Source organism: Urocitellus parryii, chromosome 3 (genome assembly GCF_045843805.1).
Source record: "Urocitellus parryii isolate mUroPar1 chromosome 3, mUroPar1.hap1, whole genome shotgun sequence".
Classification (NCBI taxonomy): Eukaryota; Metazoa; Chordata; class Mammalia; order Rodentia; family Sciuridae; genus Urocitellus; species Urocitellus parryii.
The window spans coordinates 151,245,875-151,273,021 of NC_135533.1; the positions used below are offsets into that span (position 1 = coordinate 151,245,875).

General features: G+C 51.5%; 2 protein-coding genes across 6 annotated transcripts in view; one reads left to right on the forward strand and one right to left on the reverse strand.

Annotated features, from left to right (window-relative positions):
* Kctd10 (potassium channel tetramerization domain containing 10) lies at window positions 1–26,631 on the reverse strand. The gene is made up of 7 exons (XM_026409229.2): window positions 26,555–26,631; window positions 20,504–20,717; window positions 12,160–12,329; window positions 8,513–8,599; window positions 8,160–8,212; window positions 6,455–6,650; window positions 1–2,552 (listed from the first exon to the last, which is right to left on the reverse strand). The coding sequence occupies exons 1-7, from the start codon at window positions 26,555–26,557 to the stop codon at window positions 2,328–2,330; spliced, it is 948 nt and encodes a 315-aa protein (XP_026265014.1). The 5' UTR covers window positions 26,558–26,631; the 3' UTR covers window positions 1–2,327.
* Window positions 26,632–26,938: 307 nt separating this feature from the next.
* The window catches only part of Ube3b (ubiquitin protein ligase E3B), a 50,838-nt gene continuing 50,629 nt past the window's right edge, over window positions 26,939–27,147 (forward strand). For 3 of the 5 annotated variants that reach the window (XR_003302648.2, XM_077796136.1, XM_026409175.2), the window contains exon 1: window positions 26,939–27,089. The gene's annotated coding sequence lies outside the window, so the exon portion shown is untranslated. Of the gene's footprint in view, window positions 27,105–27,147 lie in introns of all 5 variants that reach the window. The other 2 variants (XM_026409176.2, XM_026409177.2) reach the window with 1 other exon arrangement.

A 27,147-nucleotide genomic window follows, 5' to 3' on the forward strand; every position in this document is an offset into this window, starting at 1 on the left:
TTGCACAAGGAGGTGTCCACTTCTAGAACTTACGCATCTTTTTCAGCACAGACGGGAAAGCCAATGGCATGCTTAACTTGTTGGAGACTTTGGGTGGAACCCTAAAGACAATGCACACTCCAGAGGGACAGGCGATCGGTGTCCCATGAGGATGCCGGGTAGCAGCTGGAGGGTCCAGGTCCAGGTGGACACCAGGGGTGGGGCAGCCGCAGAGGTCAGCCAGCTGAGCCGCAGGAAGCAGCAAAGGATGTGCCAGGCGCGGTCGGAGGCACAGGCCCCCACCACAGTCAGATGACTTGAACTTGATCATCACAGACCAAAAGCTGTTCCCATTTGTTTTAAGGCTAAGCTACTACAACATCATAAGACCCTCCTCTTCACCAGTCCCAGGACCACTGTTTTACTCTGATGGTTCAGAAATACTGACTTTTGCCCTGGGCACTGGCATCAGAAAGATCAGGTCTTTGTAGAGAGTATTCGATAGCAGAACTTGGACCAGCCAACACTGTTATTCACCATGGAATGTTTTACAGACCTGGTCAAAATCCCTGGGAAGCGGCAACGAAAAACTATAGGTGCCAAGTCAGAGGAAAAGGGAGGCAGGGCCCAAGGCACGGGGCCCATCAGACACACCTCGAGCTCTCGCTCACACAAACACTCACCAAACAACTCACACATGGCTTTTCCATTCCTCTAGAAAACATCAGGACTCACATTCACCTGAACTTTCTAAAAAAGTTTAACCCCAGTGACAGGCTGGCATTTAAAACTCACACAATATAAAATATTTACGAAACGTTTTGTAAGCTCCCTGTCCCAGCACTTAATAAAATGCAAATGGCCTAATAGAAAAGTTCCCCACACAACAGTTCACAAAGCGCCTACCGGAAGTGACTTTCAGGCTCGTCATGATTGCTTCAAAGTTCTACTTCAAAGTCACCGTTGGATACAAAAGAAAGGCACAGGAAAGTGAGGTGTAAACCCCGTGAGATACACACAAAGTCAATTGCCTTAGGAACACGCCTGTCAAAGGCTGCCCACGTTGACACCTTTGGTTTACAACAGCAACGGTCCCTTAGGAAGCACACGGTCCCTTAGGAAGCACACAGACCCATTGTCCCTGCCACGCACCTGTCCTGTAACTACTCTACCTGTCTCAACCAGCCATCCGTCAGTCACAGTTCACTGCTGTCCCTGTGCAGGCACAGAGAGCTGGGAGGTAGGTGACTGAGAAAGTCCGTCCCACACAAGCACCGGCCACAGCCAGGCTCCAACCTGGGCCACCGAGGGCCACAAGCACACATCCCCACCCACAGTCACACACATTCCTTCAACAATCGTGAACTCAGACACAAAAGGGACCCAAAGGAATCTGCCCCTCCTCACCTGTTCACCCACGGCCACTGTATTCTGCATAGAAATCAGAAAGACACAAGGGGCTCTCCAGGGGACGGCTGTTCATCACAGGGAAGCCACCCGAGACAGGCAAGCTCCCTTGGGGCGGGTGTGAGGGGTCCCCGCCTGATGCCAAGCCGGCAAGACAGCTGGGCCACACTTAACTTGTCACCACAAGGGAAGACAAGTTCAGCTCCACGGGGAAGGGGCCGAAAGGAGTGGGCCCTTGAAGCGGCACCTTGTGAGCTGCACCTGGTGACCTTCTTGGAATGGAGTGGGTCAAGGCAGCGACCGGGAGGGGCAGGAGTCAGAGGAGGAGCCAGGAGGGAAGCTCAAGGCGCTACAGGCGTCCCCTGAAGGCCTAGGCTAGGGACAGTGGGAGCAAGGAGTCCCTAGGTCCCAGCTGCACTGCTCTAAGCTGTACCTGTCAGTAAGTGCCACGCACACAGCCCTGTCACACTAGGGACTTCCGCAGAGCCGCAGAGCGCCTGCTCAGTGCCTAGGAGCCAGGAGGCAGGCTGCGCAGGGTGGAGGGTCACCAGCAGGCAGTGCAGGGACCACCGAGGAACTGTCACGTGAACCTTTAGGGAGTGTCAGTCACCCAAGGAGCCCTAATAGGTAGTCAACACCCACAACAATAAATACTGCGACAAAGTTCTCAACACTCCACTCGTTCAGACGTTTCTTCTGAGGCCGGGAGCCTGGCTCGCAGACTCGGCTCCCTGGAACGCAGAGCCTCTGGCGGTTGGTTCAAAGGGGCACGAACGCCTGGGTCCAAGCCGCCCAGGCGCCTGGTCAAGAAACAGCAAAATAACCACGTGGCTTGCTACAGAAGGACCTCGGGCCCCAGGGGTGGAGGGGCCTGAAGCCTGACGGGGTCTGAGTGTGGCGGGGCAGGGAGGCGGGAGCGGGAGGGTGGCTCGGCCGCCTGGTCACTGGTGGAGGTGGGCCCGGTCGTCTGGCCGCTTGATGTGGATCCGCCGCACACGCTCGATCCTCTCCCGCTCCCGGTCCTCGTCCTCATCTGGGTGATGAGAGCGGCCAGCAGCCCCACCGGTGGCCTCCAGGAGTGCATTGTCAGGTCCCCGGCCATCCTGGGCCTCGTACAGCAAAATATTCAGGGTCTCCTCATAAATCCGAGCTTCAGGGAACTCAACCTGTATCCCCACAAAACACAGGGCGGCAGGTTAGCATGACCCCCAGCCCTGAGCTGGCTCCCACCTGTACTTCTGAGCAGGCCACCAGCACCCCACAGGCCCGGGGTGACAGTGAAGGCTGCCACTGTCAAGGCAGCCTTTGTTTTCAGTGCTACGTTCACCAGACACCAAGGGGACTCGGTGGACAGGCCTCCCACCCCCCATTTCTCTCTGAGGCCAGGCTTCATTTTACCCTGACTCCCACGCGTGTGAACATATGTGGACCTCCACACGCTCACACAAAGGTGGCCACCCTGCAGATCCCCATGTACCACCTGTCCCAGGCCTGGCTTGGAGATTCTGCCACCTCAGGGATTAGGACAAAGCGATCAGGCAGGGGTCACTGATGGGTGCTGAGGTCGTCCCCAAGAGGTTGATACTAACACTGTGGCCTGAACCCATGTCCACCTCGACTTAGAGCAGGCTGTGAAGCAACTGTGTTTCTGAACAAGCACCAGCTGGGACCCAGGAAACACACAGGATCGTCTGATTGGCAAGGTGTTGTGTTGAGTGTTCCAAGAGGAGGAGGGCGCACGGCTCCTCCCAGATATGTGACTCACAACCAAGACTTGGCTTTTAAAGGGCAGGATTCTGAGGTTCTGTTTTCACTGAAGCAATTAAGCCAGGAGGGGACGCATAGCCACTCAGCAGGACTCGGAGAGGTCAGCCTCGGAGAGGTCAGCGGGGCACAGATGGGTGGGGGTGGGGGCAGGTGGTACTGGAGGTAAACCCTAAGCAGAAGCACGTTTACCATCCCCAGCCAGCACTGATGCAGCCTGAAACCATCACTGGGACAGAGAAAACTCCAGAAGGTCACTCGTGGCCAGAGGGGTGAATACAGTCTATATTGGGGCAGGGGACGGGGAACTTCCCTGATATTCTGCCCTCTGTTTTCTCATACCCCAGCCCCAGCCAACCTGTGGTGGCAACCATACACAGCAGGGGTCAAAACTCAGGGAGGCCTTTTTCCCTGTGGCAACAGGAGGCGAACCCAGGCCCTCACACCCACTGGGCGAGCCATCTTCCGTGAGCCACACCCTGACCAAGGACCTTCCCTTCTGAGGAGAAATGCTGTGATCTGAGCAGCTGGAGGAGAACCCCTGCCAATTTTTTCCCCAGTCTTCACACTGGGTGGCCTCAGATACAGCTCAGCCACAGGAAGTGGGGAGCAGAGCGAGGCAGTTGAGGCCCTGGCCCTCTGGCCAGACAAGGGAAGGGGAAATCCAGGGAAGTGACATTGCTCAGGCAGTTGGGAGGAGGGAGCCTGAGGACGTGTTCTCTCAGGCTGCACAGGATGCCTGGGGTCACCCCGGCCGCAGGACCTGCCCCCCACAGCACCATCAGATGAGAAGACCGGACAAGGCAACGGGCACCGTCCTCACAGCTTGGCCACAGCACAAGCACAAAGATGGGCAGATGTGAAGCTCTTGAAAACTGAGCTATGGCTGAAACCACAATCCCGGAAGGCTGGCTGGAACCTGCAGCCTGAGCCCAGCTGGGTCAACCACTCCCAACATTCTCTCTGGAAATGACAAGACCCGGGGGTCTGGCATCATCACGTCCAAAATGTCCAGGACACAATTAAAATGACTCAGCAACAAAGAACTAGGAACCCGAGCTCCTGGAAAAAGGTCACCAACAGGTGCCAGTGCCAGGGTGACACAAGGTGCTGGAATCCATTACCTGACAAAAACCTGAAAGCAGCCATTGTAAGTGTTCAGGAGAGTAAGAGCAATGCTCTTCCAGTAGAGGGCAGCACCAGGCCCCAGCAAGGGACGGGGTAGAAAGAGCCAAATGACAACTAGAACTGAGAACTACAGTGACTAAAGCCAACACAGGGGGACCCTCAGCTCACTGGAAGGGCTCCATGACAGGAGAGGCCAGCAGAAGTAATCCAGTCTGAAGGACAGAAAGACGGACCAACGGAGAGCGGAATTCTGTGCTCAATTATTATCTGGTCTTCAGTGAATCAGAATGAAGAACCAAACGGACAACACAGGCACCAAACACCTGAGTGGACCTCAACTTCAGCCAGCCACGCCCTTTCCCATCACGACAGGACAGCTGCGTGATGAACTGAAGAGCCAGAGAGCACGTGGAGTGCGGTGCCAAGAAGGACATTACCAAAACACCACCACTACAGGACACCTGCACAGCGACTTGACCAACAAGAAGTTGGGCTAGATGAAGGAGTGGCCTCTTCTACGAGGGCCACCCTAACCCGACTCCCTGGAAAGTCAGTCACAGGTTCCCCTGGGGTACAGTGAACTCTAAGGAACGGGCTCTACAGCAAAAGGAGCCAAGGCGAGGGGCCCTGGCCCCGACACTGAGCGGCTTCATACACACAAGCTCAGGGCAGCTCAGAGTAGCCCACTCGTCTACAAAGAGCTGAACCAAACCACTCATCTCCAAATCCCTCTGCCTCCAATTAAGCTCTAAGAGAGAAGAATCAGTTATCTTCCACTTAATACGCTCACTATCCTGTGATGCTCGCAGAGGCAAACCAGACACAGAAAAACCAGACCATGAGAACGTGGAGGTCCAGCTATGGGAGGAACTCACACTCTAAAGAGAGTCCACAAGACAAACGGCAGGACTGACGTGGCGTGCAGCTATGGCAGGGGAGCAGGTCGGTCTGCCATTTCTGAGGGAAAACCACCTCTGTGTGGCTCCCTTGAAGACAGTTTCTTTTAGGATACATCCTGAACCCTTATGAATTGTCATCCAGCAGGTTGACAATTAATCCTGTGTAGGGAAGAGCTCAGCCACAGGGGGAGCAAGGGCAGCCACTGCAGCCGGGTGACAGGCGATGGAGATCACTGGACCTGTCTAATTCTGTGAGTGAATTAAATTTTCACCAAATTATCAATGAAACAAGGCTCAGATTTCTATTGCGATTTTTTTCCTGTGATTTTCTTTCATTTGCATTTTGCTTGAGGCCAGCTCCAAAATCCCACAGAACTATTGCTTTTTGAAGCTGTGGGAGCCACAGTGAGCTGAACGTGAGGCCAACAGGCTGTATGTGGGTGACGAGAGGCAAGGCAGACCTACTGACCGCATGGGTCAGCAGAGTTCCCACAGATGGGTTGAGAGAGAAATGAAAGAGTAGAGTGTATTTACAAGCAAAAAGAAAAAGAAAGCAAGCCTACTCTCACAGCCCGAGGAGGGGAGGCAAGCAGAAGACCTAGAGTCAAGCTCAGGGACCAGCGGTGCAGACAGAGGTCTAGCGGCACTTGCTGTGCGCTCTGCTCTACGGACTGGCTTGGCAGAAGCTAAGGGAGAGGCCAGGTCCACCTGGGAGAGGAGGATACAAAGATGGATCTAGAGTCCAGCCTAGTCGGAGCCACGTGTGGCCCAGGCGGGAACTAAGGAATGCCATGCAGGCCCTGTGCAGGCGGAGGGCAGCTCTTGGTCAGCAGGCAGGAGGACACACAGATGGTCATGACCAGAGGGCTGAGGACCAGGTCTTGACAGCAGCACTGATCTCTGGTGAGCCAGACCTGATGGGGTCATGCTGGTGGGCTGTTGCATGGAGGTGGATGGCACAGACAGTGTCAGAAGGGTCGCCAGCGTCAGAGAAGACGCCGACAGCCCGGTACAGAGGTACGGGGGTAAATCTGACCACACGTGTGCATGGCAAGGGACTGGGGTGTAGCATGACTGTGTCCACTTGCTTCCCGCCACTGTTTCTCCCAGACCTATATTTACATCTTTCCAAGGCCCCAAGGTAGTGCTCATTCCCACAGCCATAGACAGAAAGGCGTTTTAAAAGCTTTCCTCCTTTATTTGGTCTGAGTGGAAGAAGTGCTCCCGTGTTTCAGAGCAGCCACTCAGGACTGCCCTCTCTTGGACTGTCCTCTTACCTTGGTCTGCTTCTTCTCGGTGGCATAGACAATGGAGGTGCAGCACACTTCAGCAATCTTGCGGCCCTGACCATAAAAAGACCAGCAGCAGATTTCGTCCCCAATGACATCCTTGATGAACAGGACCCTTCCGTTAAAGCGCAGAGAAAGCTTATCAAACAGCTCAATGTTTTTCAACATATTGTCGTCCGAATTGCTGCAAAAGAGCATCCAGTAAGTGACCAGGAGCTAGTAAAAACTTCCACTATTTGCTGAGCACTTCAACACACCGGATCCTATTCGGTCACTGTCTTTCTCATCTCATTTCAACTAATAACAATCCCATGGGAAAGCACTATAGTACACACTGCTCAAAGAAGGAAAAGAAAGAGCGATTAGGTAGTTATCACCGGGCATGGTGGTGCATGACTGTAATCCCAGCAGCTTGGGAGGCTGAGGCTGGAGGATCATGAGTTCAAAGCCAGCCTCAGCATAATCGAGGTACTAAGCAACTCAGTGAGACCCCGTCTTTAAATACAGTACAAAATAGGGCTGGGGGTGTGGCTCAGTGGTTGAGTGCCCAGAGTTCAATCCCAGGTACCAAAAAAAAGAGCAATTAGGTAGTTGTCCAAGGCCAAAACTAATAAATGGCAGAGCTAGGCCTCAAAAAAATAGCTCTGGCCCCCAAGCCCATGCTCCTGACCAGTGGCACACATGCCTGCCCTGCACAACCAGAGACAGAACGCTGCAGATGTGGGACCCCTGGCCATAGGCATCCGTGGGGGACAGCACCACACTGACACCCAGAAGGGCCAGAATGGAACTGCCCAAGGCAGACTTTTGATCCTAAGTCACTTCCTGGGCCTTGAATAACCTCATGAAATTCCCCCTCTATCCATCAAATTCCTGATTTAGAGCCACATATTCCCAAGAGAGCCAAAAGGCATTCTAAAAACCCACACATACTGTTGGTGGGACTGTAAAGGGTGCAGCAACTTTGGAAAAGAGTTTAGCAGATCCTTGATGACTAAGCTCAGTTACCATGTGACCTGGCAAGTCCACTCGTAGGTATTTATGCAAGAGAAATGAAAACACAAAACACTTACACATGAACGTTCAAAGCAGCACTACACTCGGCAGCCAGAAAGCAGAAATGACCCAAGCGCCCATCAACCCATGAGTGGACAAAATGTGGTTTAGTCACACAATGCAATCACTCGGCCACAAAAAGAAATGACACACCGATTCACTTTACAGCATGGGTACACCTTGAGGACATTACGCTAGGGGAAATAAACCAGTCATAAAAGACAATATACTGCCTGATCCTATTCAGATGAAATGTCCCCAACAGGCAAATCCACAGGCAGAAGGTAGATTCATGGTTACTAAGGCTTGGGAGGGGGGCGGGGGACTGAGGTAAAATGATGAGTGACTACTAAGGAGTAGAAGGTTTTTTTTCTAGGGTGATGAAGACGTCCTAAAACTAGACAGTGCTGAAGGCTGCAGGACTTGTGGAGAAGCTGAAAACCCACTCAACTGTATACACTTTAAAAAGTGAACCTTATGGCACATGTAAACTGGATCTCACAGTCTAACTACTGTCCACCTCTCTACCCCCTTCCAGAGACGTAGGGGTGAGCCTCATCTGCAGGGACCCCGAGGGGCTGGCCTGGCTGGTGTGTTCCCTAGCGAATGCCAGTGTCTTTGCTGGCGGCCACCTTACCTGGTGTACGAGTATTTGTTGTTACTTCTGTTGTAGAGCAGCTTCACGGAGGGCTGTGGGGTGTTGGAAAAAGGAAGAAGACAGTTATCTGGTCTGCTGGGGCAAGGAGCTGCAGACTTCCCCAAGGCCAGGACCCTGCCGTGAGGCAAAGAGGTGTCAAGCACAGGTTGCTGGCTGGAGGGGACTGTGTGGCCCAGCAGCGGGGCGACACGAGATGAGCTGCAGCTTCCTGCTCTGGAGACACGCGAGGCCGCGTCAGGCAGTTACACACGGTTTGATCTCCGAACTTAGGCAGAAGAATCCCCGTGGTTTTGGGTAGCTAACGAAAGCCCAGGAAAGTGCGGCCAACATACCTTATTTGACGTCGCTATGAGTTTTTGTTCTTCCTTGGATGAAGTGATGACAGGAACCTTGCAGAAAGGCTCGTAAGTTTCTTTGTTCTGCCGAAACAAAACATGCCTTCAGCCTAGGCCTGCTGGGCACTGGATTTTTTAAGCTGATGCCCAGCAAAGCCAGGATTGGGCGAGGGAGCTGGGGCAGGCGCAGCGGGAAGAGGGGAAGACTCTCCCCACCAGGGAACTAGGGACGGGGAAGACGAGGAGTCGTTTTCTGGACAGTCCTGGGCCAAGGCTGTTCCCGTCTGAGGTGCTGAGGGAATGCTACAATGACACACTTTCTCCACCCAGATGACACTCAAAACCAAACAGGCAGGTGAAACATGGGTAATCAAAAGCTCCTACGATCCCACTCTAATGACTTCAGAGGACAAGAGAGGAGGAAAGGAATGACAGGCACCAGGGCAGCAGATGAGAGATGTCAAAACCCAGAGTCTGGGAGCAGATCTCAGGTGAGTGGTGACCAGAGATGCAGAAAGTGACAGTCAAACTGGCAGACAGGAGAGAAGCCCAGAGAGTCCTTGGAGAAGAGCTCTGAACGCTGGAGAGAGTGGAGTAAGGGCAGAGGATTGCTGGCACGTCACAGAAGCACCAGGGAGACCCCAAGATCTGCGTCCTTTCCCTCTCCCCTAACAGAAAAAGCCCCCCGCCTTTTTTCCCTTTCTCTACTGGGGATTGAACTCAGGGCCACTCAACCACTGGGCCGCATCCCCAGCCCTGTTCTGTATTTTATTTAGAGACAGGGTCTCACTGAGTTGCTTAGGGCCTCGCTTTTGCAGAGGCTAACTTTGAACTTGTGATCCTCCTGCCTCAGCCTCCCGGGCAGTAGGATAACAGATTTGTGTCACCATTCTCAGCAAGGAAGGCCCATTTTTTTTCTGGAGTGGTTTGCATAGGAGGGGACAGGACTGTTACTATTCTAAAAGTGGGTGTTATGGTTTGGATATGAGGTGCTCCCCAAAATCTCACATGTGAGACAATGCAAGAAGGTTTGAAGGAGAAAAGACTGGGCTATAGCCTTAACCCAATCAATGAATTAATTCCCAATGGGATTTACTGAGTGGTAACTGAGGCAGGCGGGTGTGGCTGGAGGAGGTGGCTCCTGGGGGCATGGCTGTGGGGGATATATTTTGTAGCATCCAGACAGTCCAGTTTCTCTGTGTGCTTCCTGATCATCATGTGAGCTGCTTCCCTGTGCCACTCTTCCACCACAGTGTTCAGCCCTGAAGAATGGAGCCTGCTGTCTCCATGTTGACACCTCTGAAACCATGAGCCACCAAATACCCTTTTCCTCTTCCACAATTTTGATGGTTGGGTCTTTAGTCACAGCAGTGAGAAAGCTAACACAGTGGGGACAGGTGAGCAGCTGCATGCTAGGTGTGGAGAGTCCCAGCCTCTTCCCTCAGACTCCAGGAGGCAGCCAGCAAGCGCGCCCCACCACACAGCAGGGGAGGGGAGGACTTCTCCAGAGAGCATCACCATGCGCGCCCTCCAAAGGCACCCTGAGTCTGACATCTGTATCCCCGCTGAAAAAGTCAACCTAGCATCCAGCCAACGACAACAAAGGCTGCCCCTCCTTCCCAGAATCTTACTCTTCAGCTTCAGTGGAAGCCAAGAGCGTCAGAATACGCGAGGGAGCCTCTCCAACATAAGAGTCTGACATAAAAGGTGACAAGCAGGGGAAGAAGTCCGAAGACAAGGGAGCGGAAGGAAACTTCACCAGCATCATCAGCAAGACAGAGCAGATGCAGCAGCCTCGGGAACAAGTGAGCAGGCCGTGGAAACCGGCTTTCAAAGAACAAGAAAAGGCTCCCGGGAACAGAGCAGCAGAAATGAGAACTTCAAGAGGGCTTGAAAAGACAAGTAAAAGAAAAGATCAACATTAAACAGATACATGAGGTGGGAGGGAAAGGGAGAGAAAAGGGAAATTGCATGGAAATGGAGGGAGACCCTCATTGTTATACAAAATTACATATAACAGGTTGTGAGGGGAATGGGAAAATAAACAAGGAGAGAAATGAATTACAGTAGATGGGGTAGAGAGAGAAGATGGGAGGGGAGGGGAGGGGGGATAGAAGAGGATAGGAAAGGTAGCAGAATACAACAGTTACTAATATGGCATTATGTAAAAATGTGGATGTGTAACTGATGTGATTCTGCAATCTGTATTTGGGGTAAAAATGGGTGTTCATAACCAACTTGATTCTAATGTATGAAATATGTCAAGAGCTTTGTAATGTTTTGAACAACCAAAAAAAAAAAAAAATTAAAAATGGCCAAGAAAGAACAGAAAGATAAAGTGAGAGCTATTGGGAGGAAAGAGAGAGAGGAGGGCAGCCCTGGGGGTTGAACCTCAGCCTAATGGAAAGAATCCCAGAGGGCTGCGTCCATGTCAAAGAGGAACAGGCCCCGGGATGTGTCTGAACGTCCAATATGAGCAACTGGGAAACCAAGTCAGCAGATCAGCTGTGGCTGAACTGTTAACCATGTTTACACTGCACAAGGTAAACTCTGAATACTGGTTCAAGCAAAACGATTATAAACTATTCTGGGAGAAGGCTTGGTGGGGGGAGGGTGGTGTGTGAGCTAAATTCCTGTTTTTTATACTAATGCCCGTAGCTAACCCAGAAAACTGCAAAGCCCATACACAGCAGTGCAAGCAAGTGATGTGGAAATAAGAAAGAAAACAAAAAGGGCTGGGCTGGGGCTCAAGTGGTAGTGCGTTCGCCTGGCATGCATGAGGCACTGGGTTCGATCCTCAGCACCACATAGAAATAAATTAAAGATGTTGTGTCCAACTACAACTAAAAAAATATTTAAAAAAAACCCAAACTGCTGAAAGAGGCGGTCTTGGGGGTGAGGGGTGGTGTCTTCCACAGCGACTGTGCAGTCCCATCTGACCTCCTCAACGAGACATGTGCTTCACTTTAACAAACCTAACAATGAAGTGTCAATGATGCAAATGCTGCAACATTTGTTAGATTCATTGGATTGCCACTCTAAGCCGAGGACAGTGCCTCCAGGAGCCTGGCATTAGGGTGCTGCTCCAATAGTGGGTCACACACAGACATGTGGCATGGGGGAAACATAAACAAGAGCCTTGCCCCCCCCAACACACACACGTGGGCCTCTGACAGCCCAAAGGGACGCTTCTGACTCTCTGCCGTGGCAGAATGTGCTTGAAACAAAAGGCTACTGGCCATGTCTAGAAGCATTTGTTTTGGCATTTGACTCCAATGGTCCTGCCCTAGGCCAGCCAAGGAGAGAGGCGTCTGTCTGTAAAGACTTTACTGGGCTCCCAACAATGATAAATGTAGCCAGAACAAGTTCCAAGTGGATCCAGAAAATGGTCCAGTTTAACACCCTGAGGGGTCTATCATTACTGAGGGGTTACATGTGCATGTGAGACGACCCAGCACCACGGGGACTGAGACAGGGAGTAGCTGGGTGGCCTGGGCAATGCAGGAAGGCCTCCCTGACTGCAGGGGAGAGGCCCAGGGTGAATGCCCACATGTCTCACTGAGGGAGGAACAGCCCCCACTTTGAGGAAGGGAAATGAAGAAGGCAGGTATGTCTGGTGCCCCATGCGGGAAGGGGGTGCCTACTTGCAGGGCCGCCTGGCACTCCTCCACCAGGCCCTGGACCAGGTAGTACTTGGCTTCTGCTAGCAGCTCCTCGATCTCCCGGCGGCTCTCAGGCAAGGGGACGGCCCCGTCTCGAAGGTAGTTGAGTATTGTACCAAAGTGCTTCCCACACCGGTCAATGAGGATCCAGCCTGCGGGGGGAGGGGATGGTTATGTGGCACTGTTCCCACGGGAGGTAGGGAGCAGAACTAGGTGTCTCCTGGCTCCCTCCACCTCCTGAGAGCAGAGCAGAGCAGAGCGCTGCAGCCACAGCTGCCTCCTGCAGACAGCACTGACGTGGCCTGTGGGGCCCAACCCCGGATTCCTGCGGTCCTCTGCCCCTGGATCAAATGGGACTAAATGACCATCCACTGACAGGAGGAAGGCTCCTGGGGAGGTGCCAGTCAGACTCTGCAGCGGTAGTCATTACTAGGAGAAGAGAGACCCGTCTCCAGACTGTGACGTGACCTCAGGCTCCCGAGGGTGACCCAGACACTCTCCAGACCACAGGAAATCCTATCTACAACTCCTGAAACAAGCACTTACTGGCCAGGGACAGCAGTGAGACATACATGGCTAACTCAGGAGATGGCCATCAAGCAGCCCGACACTCAGGGGATGGAACCTGCTTTAACTAGAAAGAGAAGCGCCCCACTCCCACCTGCTGACCGGAACCAGGCACAGTGAAAATTCTTGAGGGGCTGGGGCCAGGGAGACCACCCCGCTGTTTCCCAACATTCTCTTTAATTTTGCCACTAGCTGCTGCTTTTCCACTAGAGAGCCTGAGGGGGTTCAAGATCCCCCCCTGCAGTGCCGCGCTCCCGGGTGGGACATCTGGAGGAGCAGCTAGAACTGAGCCTGGGAAGATGGCGATGGAGAAAGACCATCTCGAGAGACAATGAGTATAAAAAGAAGCCAGTTGTGAAGCCTCAGCCGTGCCAACCAGCGGGATGATGTCAGGCAAGGGGCTTCACCAACTCTGCTGCCCCACCTCACGGGGACAAAATGCCAGCACCGAGTGGCTAGGAGGCCTAAACAGAACCAGGCCTCTGATTCCCCCCTTTCCTTCCCTTCTGCTCCCAGTTTGGGGAAAGGGGATGACACGTGCACTCCTGCCCCCCCCCCCCAACTTGAGTCCTCCTCAAATCCCTGGGTCCTGGATATTAGAGGCAGAGGGCAGCACAAGTGGAGAGCAGCGAATCTGCCTTTTTCAAATGCCAAGGCACAGCCTGTCCACCTTGCTGTACCCATCCCCACAGCCAGCCCCTGCCTAGCCCCTCTCACCTTAGTGTACTTTCTCGTTTTTTTTTTTTTTTTTTTTTTTTTTGTGCAATAATCGGGAGTTTGGTAACAAGACTACTTCCATGTTCCTCTCCTGAAACTTATGACACTACTCAGCTCACTGGCCCTGGGCCTTCTGTGAAAGGGCTGCCCGACTCCCTCCCAGGTATTCTACCTGGTCTGCCACCCTCCCGAGTGCAGCAGGATGCCAGCTGGAGGGAACACCTTAAGACACAGCCTGGAGCCACCCCGGTGCTGGGAAAGGAAGAGGCCTTTGCTGGCAACGGTCGCTCACCCTGCCCCGACTGTGACTCCACATGTCCCCCCACCCCCTGCTTCTTTCCACATCTGAGGCAACAAAATATGGACTTAATATCCTCCTGATTCAGCTGCCCACAGGGCCCTGCAAGCTGCAGAAATGAGTGCAGCAGCTGGAGTGCGGCCCCGCCCCCACCCAGGGGTGTTCTCACCTCTGGCCAAGGGTGGCCAGCAGGAATGGGGGCCAGGGCTGCCTGCACCCTGCTGTTCCAAGAAAGGCTAGAAACCAGGTTCTTCTGTGAATCTCCTTTGTTTGTAAAGTAACTTACAAAGAAAAAGTCACCAATTGAGCAAGGACCACAGGACAAACACGATGCATGTCCAGGCTGAACTGGGCCCACGGGCTACCAGCTTGTGACCTGTTACCCAGGATCAGATATTTTTTCCAAAAATTTATCGAGGTGTGGAAAGATGGTATTATCTTCCCGACTGATCTTTTGGGGGAGGTTCCCTCCCTGTGTTTCCACAGAGAGAGAGTCCCAGGGGGGTCAGTGACACTCTCAAGTGGGGAGGTCAGAACCAGAACCATCAGGACAAGTCGGGAACTGGCAGAACCTTGGGCTTAAGAGAAACGGCAGCCAGTTCAACTCGGCTGTCAGGAAGAGACTGTCCACATTCCGCCTCTGAAGTGTGGGCAACTCGGCTGCCAGACAAGAGCGAGGGCCCCGAAATCAATTATCCAAGTGACAGCCCAGAGTTTCCATAAATGAAGAGGCAGACCGTGACACTGGGCTCCAGCTCAAGAATGTCGTCAGGAAATGCTTGTGGCGAAGGAATCATACTTTGGACAAATAAGGGCACAGGACTCAGGCGCTCTCTCCATGAGGCTTCAGTCAGCACTCTGACTTGCTTTCAAGCAGGAATCCGGCCCTTAGAAAAGCTCACAGGGCTGTGCTCACAAAATCAGCTCCAGCCAGTGGGGCGTCTGTCCTGGTAAGGAGGTCTCCGGGTCCAGGCCAGAGGGCAGGATGGCTGGGCCCTGGGACATCATGCAGCACTGCACAGTGGCTAGGAGCCCTGGCCTGTGCTGGAACTCAGCTCTGCCACCACCTGCCAGGTGGCATCAGCATTTCACTCAGGCTCTGTCCAGCAGTTCCTCCTCTTTTTGTTTTTTTTTTTTTTTTAATTTTTTTAATATTTATTTATTTATTTATTTTTTAGTTCTCGGCGGACACAACATTTTTGTTGGTATGTGGTGCTGAGGATCGAACCCGGGCCGCACGCATGCCAGGCGAGCGCGCTACCGCTGAGCCACATCTCCAGCCCTTGTTTTTTAATATATATATTTTTTTCATTTCTAGATGGACACAATACCTTTATTTTATTTTGTTTATTTTTCTGTGGTGCCGAGGACTGAACCCGGTGCCTCAAGCACTCTACCACTGAGCCACAACCTTAGCCCAGCATTAGTTTCTTCTAAAAAAGGGTTTCCCAAAGGGTCAGCACAAGGACAGGGCGCCAGATGCACAGAGCGCACACGGCGCGTCTGTTGGCACACTAAAATTTGCTCTAGGTCTTTGACAATGAGACCTTCACACGTCTCGTCATTGTCATTAAAGAACAGGGCAGCGGCAGCATCTGGAGGGGGCAAGTTCCAGAACCCAGGAGGGAGTGTGTGTGGCATCCAGAGTGCCAGGGCAGAAGGCTGCTCTGGGGCCAGGGGTGCTGGGGTCGGCTCCCGGCTCCCACCCCTACAGCTTGCCTCGCACTCCGTTCCCTGGGAGGTCTCGTCCCTGGTTTTCCTTTCTTCCTCTGGGGACAGTTCACAGAGCTCTCCTCGCCATATGGAAACACTTCTACATTTGTGTGGCTCCCAGGCTTGCTCAGTCTTACAAGTTACCTGAGCTGCTGCTTCCAAATTCAGATTCCAGGAACCCGCCTCATTCCTGAACACCGATCTTGGGGGCAGGGCCTCCAAACTTGGCTCTGCTGACATTTGGGACTAAATAACTGATATGGGGGAGAGGGACTGACCTGGGCTTCTAGCAGCACTCCCACTCCAGGCTGTGACAACCAAAAATATCCCCAGACACTGCCAATGTCCCATGGGTCGACAGAGAAGTCACCTATGTCTGCGCACCACTGAGGTGGTGTAGCTGGGGCTCAGTGATGGAGCCCTTGCCTGGCTTGCCCTAGACCCTGGGTTTGACCCCCAGCACTGGAAGAAACAAAAACGACAAAACAAAAAACAAACAACAACAAAAAATTTGACTGTAAAAAGCAAGGACAATGTTGAGGTCTCAAAAGGCTATTTTAATTAAAAAAGCAATGACAGGTCAAGTCAGGCTGGGAGAGAAGCAACACACAACCACAAAGAAACAGGATCCAGAGTGTGTACTACTGCAAAATAGTATGAAAATGTGTAAATGAGACATGAGCAGCTCAAAGACTAAACTCAAACCACCAACAACTATAAAAAGATACTTGATGCACTAGAAATTAGGAAATGGGAAATACAACAGGTTATCATATCAAAACCACCAGCTTGACCAAGGTTAAATGGTTGCCAGTGCCCAGTGCTGGTGAAAATCCAGCCACTGTGAGGAGGGCAAGCTGACATGCCATCTGAGAGGGCACTGGCGATATCTCATAAAGTTGAAGATGCTGGTCCCAATTTGCCCTCTGGGAATACACTTTGGGGGAGAGCTCCGGGGAGTGGGTGAGCTCTTAACACTGCCACTCCTGAGCCACCTCACCTACCAAGGTGAAGACAGGATCCTCTGCACGCGCCACGATGTGGCAAAGGCTGGGAAACGTGTGCAAGGGAGAATGTTCAGGAGCACTAACATTCTTCATGGTGGACGCTGAAAGCAATGCATACAGCCACTAACAGCATGTGGCTCTGTCGCCTTCCCCAAGTTTCTAGAATGGAAATCCACCACAGGGAAATGATCAAACTCCATGGTTCCAAGTCACAAGCATAATGTTGAATAAGCAAAAGCAAAGAAAGACACACACAGTACACCGTTTATATGATATTTTAAAGCACACCAGCAGGACGTTGTATAGGGACAAACAGCTGTAGTAAAATACCTAGAGAGAGCCACACCTGTGGTCCCCAACCCTGTACAGTAGTGTCCTCTGGAGAGCTCCTCAAGGTCTCAACGCCCCTGCAATACTTGGCTCTCTGGGCCAGGACCCAGGTATCAGTATTGAAGTCCTTGGATGACAAGGTTAAGATCCATCAGTGACCCTTAAGAGGTCACCTCTGGCGGGGAGACAGGTGAACAGACCAGTGGGGACAGGGCCCATCAGAACAGGTGGCACTTTCTACCTGTTGCGTGGTTTCCTAGGGCTCTTCTTCAATCTAGCTCATGCGCTCCCTAATTCCAAGAGCACTAGGCGAGACCCAAACCATGTGGTGGGAGGAGTGCCACACCAAGGTGCAGGGACCTCAGGCGACTGCAGGACAGTGCCAACACGAAATCTAATTCTTACTAGGAAAGGCACCACAAATCCACAGGACCCGGTGAGGCTGACAAGAGCTCAGGTAAAAATCACAGCACTGCGGGGTACAGCCTGCTGTCTGCCACAGTGGCCTCTCAGAAAAGCCACCTCCTGTAAGCAACTAGAGCACACCACTCCTGAAGGCCAAGGTGGGCCATCCCCTCCTACTCTGCTTCTCTTCAGCGGGTTCTTCCCTCTTCTCTCTACACCCCCACCCCAGGGAGGACTAAGGCCATCAATAATGTCAATGTGATACCCGTTGATCATTTTTTTTCAATTTAGCTGGCACTGCATTTTTTTTTCCAGTACTGAGGATTAAAACCAGAGTCCAGTGCATGCTAAGCAGATGCTGTACCACTGAGCTACACCGAAGCCCCCCGTCCCCCTTTTTTGAGACAGGTTCTCATTTAAGTTGTTGAGGCTGGCCTCGAACTGCTCACCCTCCTGCTTCAGCCTCCTGAGTAGCTGGTATTACAGGTGTGGGCCACCATGCCCAGCCTCGAGCGTCTTCTAACATCCCCATTCAATCCCCGTAGCCCTGCAAAGCATCATCCCCAGCATTGCAAAATGAGGAAAGAGGATAAGAGAAAAGGCCACTTGCCCCATGTCACAATTCCAATAAATGGCAAATAGTCAAAATGAGCACAAAATGCCTGACACTTGGAAATAACTCCCTCAATGTCAGCTGTGATTGTTATCATGTGGCAGAGCCAGGACTCAGACGCAGGTCTAACTCCCACCCACGTTCTTCTGTTCAGGAATTACCTGTACATGGTTTACAGCTCCAACAGGCAGATGGCCAGAGAGCAAAGGGGGATGGAGGCTCCCCCACACACCCAGATGGAGCCCAGGTCCTCTCCTGAAACAGCCACTCTCTCAGGCATCCTTCACAGATGTCCGGCTACATGATACCGCACTGCTCTGGACCTTCAAAGCCCCTGTTCTTTCCTAGGCAACAGAGTCTAGCAGTAGAGCTTGCTAATCGAGTGCACTTGACATTGCTGTTTGTGGCAAACTTCTCTACAGCTGACGGCTGCCCCCAGGCCAGGGTGAAGCTGTAAGATGCAGGAAGTGTATTCCCTTGTGCCCAAGAGGGCTTCCCACACGACAAGCAGGCCCCGGGTCAGGTGTGCAGGGTTTTCTCTGGGGCAACAGGATTGCTTTGCCTGATGGGGATGATGGCCGAGGACCAAATACTCCACCTGACAGCTCAGGCCCTCACAGGGCCCCTGAAGGGCTTTAGCACAAAACCAGCCCGTGACCCATAAGGCTGCCACACACTCCAGTGGTCTGACTGGGGACCCAGGCCCGTGTCAAACCACAGGCAGCAGATGTCATGAGAGTGAGTCCTGGGGCGGGCATTTGCCTTTCCGGCCTCATAGCATTTTTTTTTTTTTTTTTTTTAGTTGTAGTGGGACACAACACCTTTATTGCACTTCTTTATTTTTATGTGGTGCTGAGGATCGAACCCGGGTCCCGCCTGTACAAGGTGAGTGCTCCACCACTGAGCCCAGCCCAGCCTGCCCATAGCTTTTGAAAAAAGCATTTTTACTTGCGATGCCAATTCCCCCCTTGGAAAGGCAGCCTCGATTTCCAGATCACTCAAAGGGTCACAATGAGGATAATGAAATAACACCCATAAAATGCCATGCCAAGAGCTTTTTCTTGGTAAGAGGGACTCATTATGACGTATGTGACCGGTGTGTCAGAGATGACACTGCTTCTCCTGAGGTGCTGGGCTTTGCAGGCAGCACTGGGCGAGGCTGTTCCTCGGCAGCGTCTCTAGGAGCAGTCCTGCTGGCACTGTCATGCTCTGTGCAACTGAGGGATGGGGCAGGAGACTCCATCTCATTTGCAACGTGGCCACAGACTGCCCAGGTGAGGGCTTTCTAGAAGAGCTTCCACTTGGCCTTCAAGTGGCTCAGCAGTTCTTCCTAAGCCCCGCCCAGGAGACTGGGCAGGGCCCAAGGAAAACCATAAGAATCTGGGTTCTCAGATCCTCTGCTTCCTCCTGCTGCTTGGGGGTTATTGTCTAGATTTCCCAGGCAATGCAGGGTGTGGCCAGCCAGGGGAGCCGCCCACTCATAAAACACCAAGCTTTTTCCGGTGAGGTACAAAACACCAAGCTTTTTCCAGTGAGGTACAACAGTGGCCCTGGGGCTCTGATTTACCTGCTGCTTGACGGGAAACCCAAGTTCACGGGGAAGCAGAGCCAGTGCCCCGCCCCACTCCCGTCTGGCCTTCTCCAAGGTGCAGTGGGAAACACCTGACTGGCCAGCTGTCCCCACTAAGGTCAGACAGTGAGACGTGGCATGCCAGGCTTAGGGTCTCGGTCTCACAGGTCCAAACTCTCCCACTCTCCCAAGCCACATCCCTGAAAGTGGGGAGTGGGGAAAACTGGCACAGAAGGCCGGTCTCAGAAACATACGTAAAGCTATGCTGTGGCCTGGCCTAGTCTAGTCTAAAGCATTCTCAAGTCAAGGAATGAAGGATGAGGGTGTTTTGAAACTTCATATAACCTACCAACCAGGTAAGGACATACGCCTGCTAGGTGCTTAGTTTCATTCAGGTGGAACACTTTTAAAATTTTATTTTTTATTAACAGGACTTCCCATAAAAAAAGCAGCACATACACTGAACATCATGTTCCAGATCCTTCCTGTGGGCCAACAGCCCCCACACTGAGGGCTGGGCATTGATAAGGAAAAAGGCATCAGAAGGCTCAGCCGCTTGGTGAGGATCGCTGAATACCAATGGAGGGGCCAGGGCTCCAATCCAGGCCTGTGAGTTTTTGTCAGGACAAATGCTTTTGTCCTAGGAGGATGGGGGTCCAGAGAAAGTACTTATGCCTCTTCCAGGAATGACTGTCACTCTGAAGTCATAGGACAGGAAGAGAACCATGGAGGACAGCTAGGCTAACCTCCACTTTGCAAACAATCGAGCCAAAGCCTGGCCCGAGGAGAGGTTTTCTCAAAGGCACACAGCAAAGCAACAACCAGGTGGAGACTCTAAGAGTCCCTGCCCAGGTGACTCCTACTCATCAGGTCTCAGCTCCAATGTCACTTCCTAGGGAAGTCTCACCTTGACCACTCCCCACAAACTAGATGGGTTTCCCTGGGACTCTCAGGGCTCCCTGCACACTCTGAGAACGCTAAACACAGCTGCAAGTCTATTTGTGTGTGCAACTGCCCATTTACTATTGGTCTTCTGAAGCAGACAGAGGTCCCCAACCACATACACGCACGCACAATCAGAAGCGGCCAGCCGGCTGGTGGCTTACCTTCACTGTCCGTGAGCACCTCCATGCGCCCACTGAACATGGCTTTCAGCATGGTGTCCTGCTTGGTCAGGGTCTGCATGGTGGTGTAGTAGAGGGCTCCCCCGACATTCAGCTTCACGTACTTGGAGCTGGGACTTGTGCCCTTGAAGGAAGTGGTGCGGGTAGCAGCCGCTGGCACCGCTGAGCTCACCACACTTTCTCCTGACATCTCTTCCTGCCAGTGGAGAAGACACAGGTCACCCCATCACCCCTTTCAGCCCAGGGGCTAAATCTGGACTCCAGGTGGGTTCTGCATGGTGCTCCCAATGTTAGCAACTCAGAGCTCACCGCAAAAATCTGAATTTCTGACTTCTCTTAAAGTCAGAGGCCAACTGGGTCAGGAGGGCAACCACTGGTGGGAACTGGGGCACTGGCTGTCCCATGGAGAGGGGCACGCACCTCCTGGTCTGCACTAACCTGCACACAGAGAGTCTCACGCACTGGCCTTGGCTGCTGACTCCACAGGCTTGGGTCTGTCCTGACCCTGTGTTACAGGGACTGCCTAATACCCCTACAAATAAATGCCCTCACTGTATCCCAAACTGGCCCCCAACACTGCCTGGGTCTCTCTACCTGTCCTACTGCCACACACCAACAAGCAATTACAGATGAAGGAAGCTCACAAGAAGTTGAGTGGGATCCCAACTCCCAGCCTAACACTTCTGGGGTAGAGGGAGTGTTTCCGAGCACTAAACCACAGAAACTCTTGGAAGCAGGTTTCTACGGAATGAGAGGCTTCCTGGACTAGTGCTGTCCTCAAAAGAAGAACTTGTGAGTCTTCTCGACAGCACTGCCAGCTCCTGTGCACACTCAGCCAAAGAAATGGACAGACAAATGTCTGAGCTAAGCAGGCCTGGAAAGAGAGACTGCAGCCCGGATGCAGGGACTCCAAGAAAACATTTTTTTTTTTTTTTAAGAGAGAGTGAGAGAGGAGAGAGTGAGAGAGGAGAGAGAGAGAGAGAGAGAGAGAGGGAGGGAGAGGAGAGAGAGAATTTTTAATATTTATTTATTTATTTTTTAGTTCTCGGCGGACACAACATCTTTGTTGGTATGTGGTGCTGAGGATCGAACCCGGGCCGCACGCATGCCAGGCGAGCGCGCTACCGCTTGAGCCACATCCCCAGCCCCCAAGAAAACATTTTTTGAACGAATAGATAGAGCTGGGTATGATGCCCAATCTGGGGCCCAGCACTGAGAAAGAGAAAGCAGCCCTGACCTCCAGACGCTGGCCTGGCCCTCACAGGGAGGCTTCAGTGTTCCCACGGCACATGACCAGGTTTACAGCACTTCACTGTGAGGAGACCATTCTGTGAGTATGTTGCCGCAAGACAAGAACAAAACCATTCCACACTCATGTTTGGAGACAACAACATGAACATCATCCACATCAAAAGACCAAACATCCCCCATCCAGCCTAATGCAGGTAACTACTGCTTCCTTACCAAGGGCAGACCTGGCCCAGTTCTGTTCTCCCACCTCCAGGACAGGAGTCTCTGAGACCTAATCACAGAATTAGCCACTTGCAACACAGAGCAGGGCAGAGTCCCACTTGCTCTTTCTGAGATGCCTTAGCTCTTCCTCAGTGCCACAAACACGCAAACCCAAACACAGCTGTGTGTGACCTCAGGTATGCTCCTGGTGAGTTCTGACTGGAGGGCACTGAGGCCACAGAACTTTTTTGAACTAAACTGAAAAAAATGATCATTTTTATGTTCTTTATGCCTTCTATTTTTTCCAGGGAGATTCCACAGTAACGTGTTTTTTACGTTTACACTTAGAACAGAAATGCTGGGTTTTTTGTTTTTATAAATGGGATAGGGAATGAAACAATGCCGACCTATAATAGCAGAGGCCATGACTGAGCTATAGCCACAGGCAACATGCCAACCAAGGTTGCCCAACTCTTCTGACCAACCCTCCCCAACTCCAGCCGCACAAGAGGGGCCGGGGAACTTGCGTGAGGTTCCTGCAGAGCAAAACAAAACAGCCTCCTGCAAGTAAGTGTTTTCTTAAACTGTTCATGCTCCTTCAAGTGAAAACATACAAGAAGGGAAGTCTTCAAAGGTCAGGATGAGCTCACCTGGGGTCTCTGTGGCCTGTGCCAGACATAAAAAGAGGCAACAAGGAAGCAATGACCTCTCCCTTCTAGCTTCCCTTTGAAATCAGTCCCCAGAGACTCTACACTAACAGTGATGGCCACCATATCCTCCAGAAAATCTCTGTCCATATGATGACAGAAGTAGCTTATAGGAATAACGAGTTTCCCCAAATTTTGAAGACTTGGAGAGAAAGAGGCTTATGTGGCTTTGAGGAGTCTTTTTTTTTTGGGGGGGGGTAAGGGAAATTTGCCCCAAAATGGAAATACTTTTCTAGTATCCCCAAATATGTTTATGGAAAATGGACTAACATCTTACAAGGCAGCTACTATGAAGAAAAAAGTCAAAGTATACTTCGTACACTTTTCCTGGATGTCCAGTACCTTCATAAGGGTAATCTGTGTATAATGAAGTGTATTTTAAGCGTACAGCTGGTTGACGTGTAATCAATTTGTATGTCTGTGCTGTCCTGGTCCAGTCAAAACAGAATACTCCAGGGCTCTAGAAGGACCCTCCAAGCCCCCTCAGCAATTCATTTCTATCACCTCGTGACTTTTTGAAATGTTAGTAGACAGCTGTGATTTTTTTTTTTTTTTCCATTTTGTGGATTCAGATACCACTGTCCAGAGATAGTTGGTCTCTTCTCAAAGCCAGAAGGTGCATCAGTGATGAACAAGGGAAGGACATGGGCAAATCCTGGCTGGCCTGGGGCCCATCACCTGTGATATACTTAGAGCTAAGGCCCACCCCTTCCTTAAATGTATAATATAGATCTATGAAAAAAGGTGGAAGGCAATGTGTGGTTACAGGTTAGGAGCCAGACCTGAGTTTCAGTGCCCAGCCCAGCCACGTGGTGGTGATGGGAACACAAGCAGATGCATGAATCCAGTTCTACCTATCAAACAGGGGCACCAGTCTCGCCTCCCTGCCACAGGAAAGACACAAAGCTCTCAGCACAACCCGGCTCAGAGTCATCACACAAACAGGAAACACTTAAATTGTGATTATTTGGGAATGCTCACAAAGGCTCAAATTATCTTCTCTCCAGAGACCCTTTCTAGCTTTAATGACAGACTGAATTACTATAAGATAAAGGCAGAAGCCACCCTGATGGAGCCGGAGACTCTAGATTAATCAAGGAGAGCTCTCATCAGTCAGCCCAATACCAGGAGAGGTCTTGGAGAGAGGGCCTGAGCTTTGTTCATGTCCCTGAGCTCGAGTTTCAGTGAACTGGGGACACAAGCAGTGGACAATAAACCTCTCACAGCAACCCTCTCTACTGCCAGGTCTCCCCTTGCATCTCTACAGGGACCCTGCTGTTTTGCTCCTTTCAAAACTTTTGATTTCATTATTAATGAGGTTGGGGACGTGAAACGGGAGAAAACAAAACTGGTTACAAGGCAGAGAGGTAATTAATACTTGAGATATTGGTTTGGGACTCTATTCAATCAGAAGTTTATTCCAGTTAGATGGGTAAGTCTAGGCTTCTCTCCTTCCCATCTGCCCTGAATATACTGTTGCAGATTCTAAACAGTGGCTCTCTATCTAGTCACACATTAGAATCACCAAGGGAGTTTACAAATACTGATGTCTGGGTCCAACCTATGGTAATTAAAAAAATCCCCAAATGATTCTAAGGTGCAGCCAAGAATTGCAAGCCACTATTTTAAGATGTTCTAGACCCTTAATTAGGCTATAATTAAGTCTTAGAAAAGCTCTCCAACTTCTGGCTCTATTGGCCCCGTGAATTTCTGACCCTCACTTAAAAACAAACCAAAGCACCCTAAATAAAAGCAAGGCCCCCTTCCCACTTCAGAGCTACAAGCAAGAAGTAACTGTATGCATGCTTGAAAAAAATAAAAATCAGCTAAGGGGAAGAAAATCATTGTCTTGAACGGAGACCCAAGCAAGTACAGTATGAAAAAAAAAAAAAGTACCAAATTCCTGTATTACTATCTCATTCGTGTGTATAGGGAAACAAACCTGGATGGCAATCCCAGTCCACTGCCTGCATGATGTTCAGATGAGCCATTTAACCCAAGTTTCTGTTTCCTAACTTGTAAAATGGAGTGTTAAAGTCATAATCTTCAAAAATCCCCACAGGGAATGAAAGTAAAGCACTTGGCACCTAGTCCTTAGTTTCCCTCCTACCCTTCAAGCTTTAAGACGAGTTGTTCCTAACCCTGGCTAATAGAACCCATCTCCTGGGTGTACTTAATAAACACTGGTATCTGCCTGGGATAATCAGAATCTTTGAGAAGGGTAGAGGTGGCAGCTCTGTAACTAGAGTGTAAAAATTTCTTCAGGTGATTCAGATCTCAAACGATATCAAAAGTTCTTCAGGAGCTACCAGAGCTCAACCATTAAGTAAAGTGTTTAATCAGCTTGATCTAAGAATCAAGGGGGTTGTGAAGAAAAAATATGAGTGTGGGGATCCTTACAGCAGGGAAATTTAAGAAACTTCATTTAGATTAGGCCTGATACTTCTCTAAACCGAGGGCATTACTACAACTCAAGAAAGTCTGCTGTACCATTTCAACCAAACTAAGTTGAATCAATCACATAACTGTGGCGTTATTTTGCATCCAAAACTTGCTTATAAGACAGTTACTGCCAATTCCAAGTGTCCCGTGGAATGTGTTCCCATTTAGCACACAAACATGAACCATCTTTAGTTTAATGAGAGACTGTTTTCTCAACAGTCTAGTGAGGAAGATTTTACCATCAATGCCACGTTTTAGGGGAGAAAACTATTATAATCAAAACCATAAGCCCTCTGACTCCAACTCACACACCCTTTTCATTTCAGAGCTCAAATCAGGAAATCATTACTCTAAATCCCTATAGTGTTTAAGAGAACAGATCAATGGGCCTTGGCCCTGGACCATCTTGATAGGGCTCGAAAATTTGGTCATTTTTAACAAGTTCCCAGGGAGTGATGCTGTTGTTGGTCTGGGGACCAGTTTAAGAACCACTGGCTCAGATGGCCCTTATTTTGCACAAAATAGAGCACATCGAAAAGGAACACAGATTGACTCATTTTTCTTCAGGGAGTGATATTCCCTAAAGATGGCAATGTTCTAGGGAAGTGACAAACAAGGAAAAAGAGGATCTGAGCTGATCTTTGGTCACCCCCACCCAAGGACAAGGAACAGACCCTGGAGGATCCCAAGTAAAAACAGAAACCTTCTCACAGGTGAGACAGCAATGTGAGACACACTCGGCTCCTGAGGTGTGGCCACCTAGGGCCTCAAAGGAAATGACTGGATAGGTGCCCAAGTGCCAGTTCAGGCTCCACTGCATGGTGAAGGTACCCTGACCTCAGACCCTGGCATCCCTGCCTGGAATTCCAAGCAATGACCTGTACACCCGCCTGCCGGCTCCCTGTTGCCTGTGCCCTTAGACCAACCTGGGAGCCCCTTCTCCACTTCCTCCAAACCCAGCGACTCTAGCTACCACTTCAAAGACCCCCAAACGCTCTACTCCAAGGACTCCCACTTCACCCTCTCCGAACCCCACCACTGACCTTCGCAATGCCCCAAGTTCTCATTTTCCACCTCAAATGTGTTTACAATGACACCTCTTTGTTCCCATAGTACTCTATTCCCGTGTTCAAACAGTACCCAGACACCAGCACCCCAGACGCCACCTTCCACTCAGCCACATACGCATCTACTCCCCAAGCCCAAGCAGCCTGTCCCGGATCCGCGACAGCCAGAGACCCCCCCCCCCCCGCCCCTGCCAACTCGCCACCAAGGCCCTTCCCCCATCCGGCCTCGCCCCCATCCCACCCCCCACGGCCGCTTCTCCTCTCACGGCCACAGCACCCGCTCCCCGCGATCCCTTCCCCCTCGGCCGTTGTCCGGCTCCCTTGGCCGTCCAGAGACCCTACAGGATGGGCACCGCCCTCCTTACCATGAAAAGTCGGAGGACGACGGAGTCTCCAAATCCGGACTGAGAGAGGCAGGAAACACCCAGCTTACATGAGCCGGGGGCGGAGGCGGGGCTGGGCGGGAACTTCCGCTGTCGACACCCCACTTCCGCCCCGCAGAGGGCACCTACCTAAAGCGTCCGTCGGGGCCCCAGACGTCGACCACGTTCTTTGCCATCTCCTCAAACAGAATAGCTTCCATCTTCTCTCCTCTGGGACAGGCATTTATCCAACTCCTGAATGTGCAGCTTTTTCAGCTGCCAGAAGAGAGGACAAGACAAAAAAAAAACACCTAAACTGGAGTTTTTTTTCCCCCCGGGCAAATAAGCTCGGGGGAACTGTTGTTTCCAGGAACCGGATACTGGCTTCCAGGCGGAGTTCGGAGAGCGAACACCCCGGGGCAAGATGGCGGTCGGGGTTCGGCCGCTGCCCCGGGTCTGGCAGAATTTTGGGGTGTTGGGTTGAGGCGGCGGCAGCTGTGGCCCGGACTCAGAGCGCTGGGGCCTCGAGCGGATAAAGGTCTACGACCTGCGGGTAGCGAGTAGAAACAGGGTCATCGGTTCTCTGGGCGGTGGGG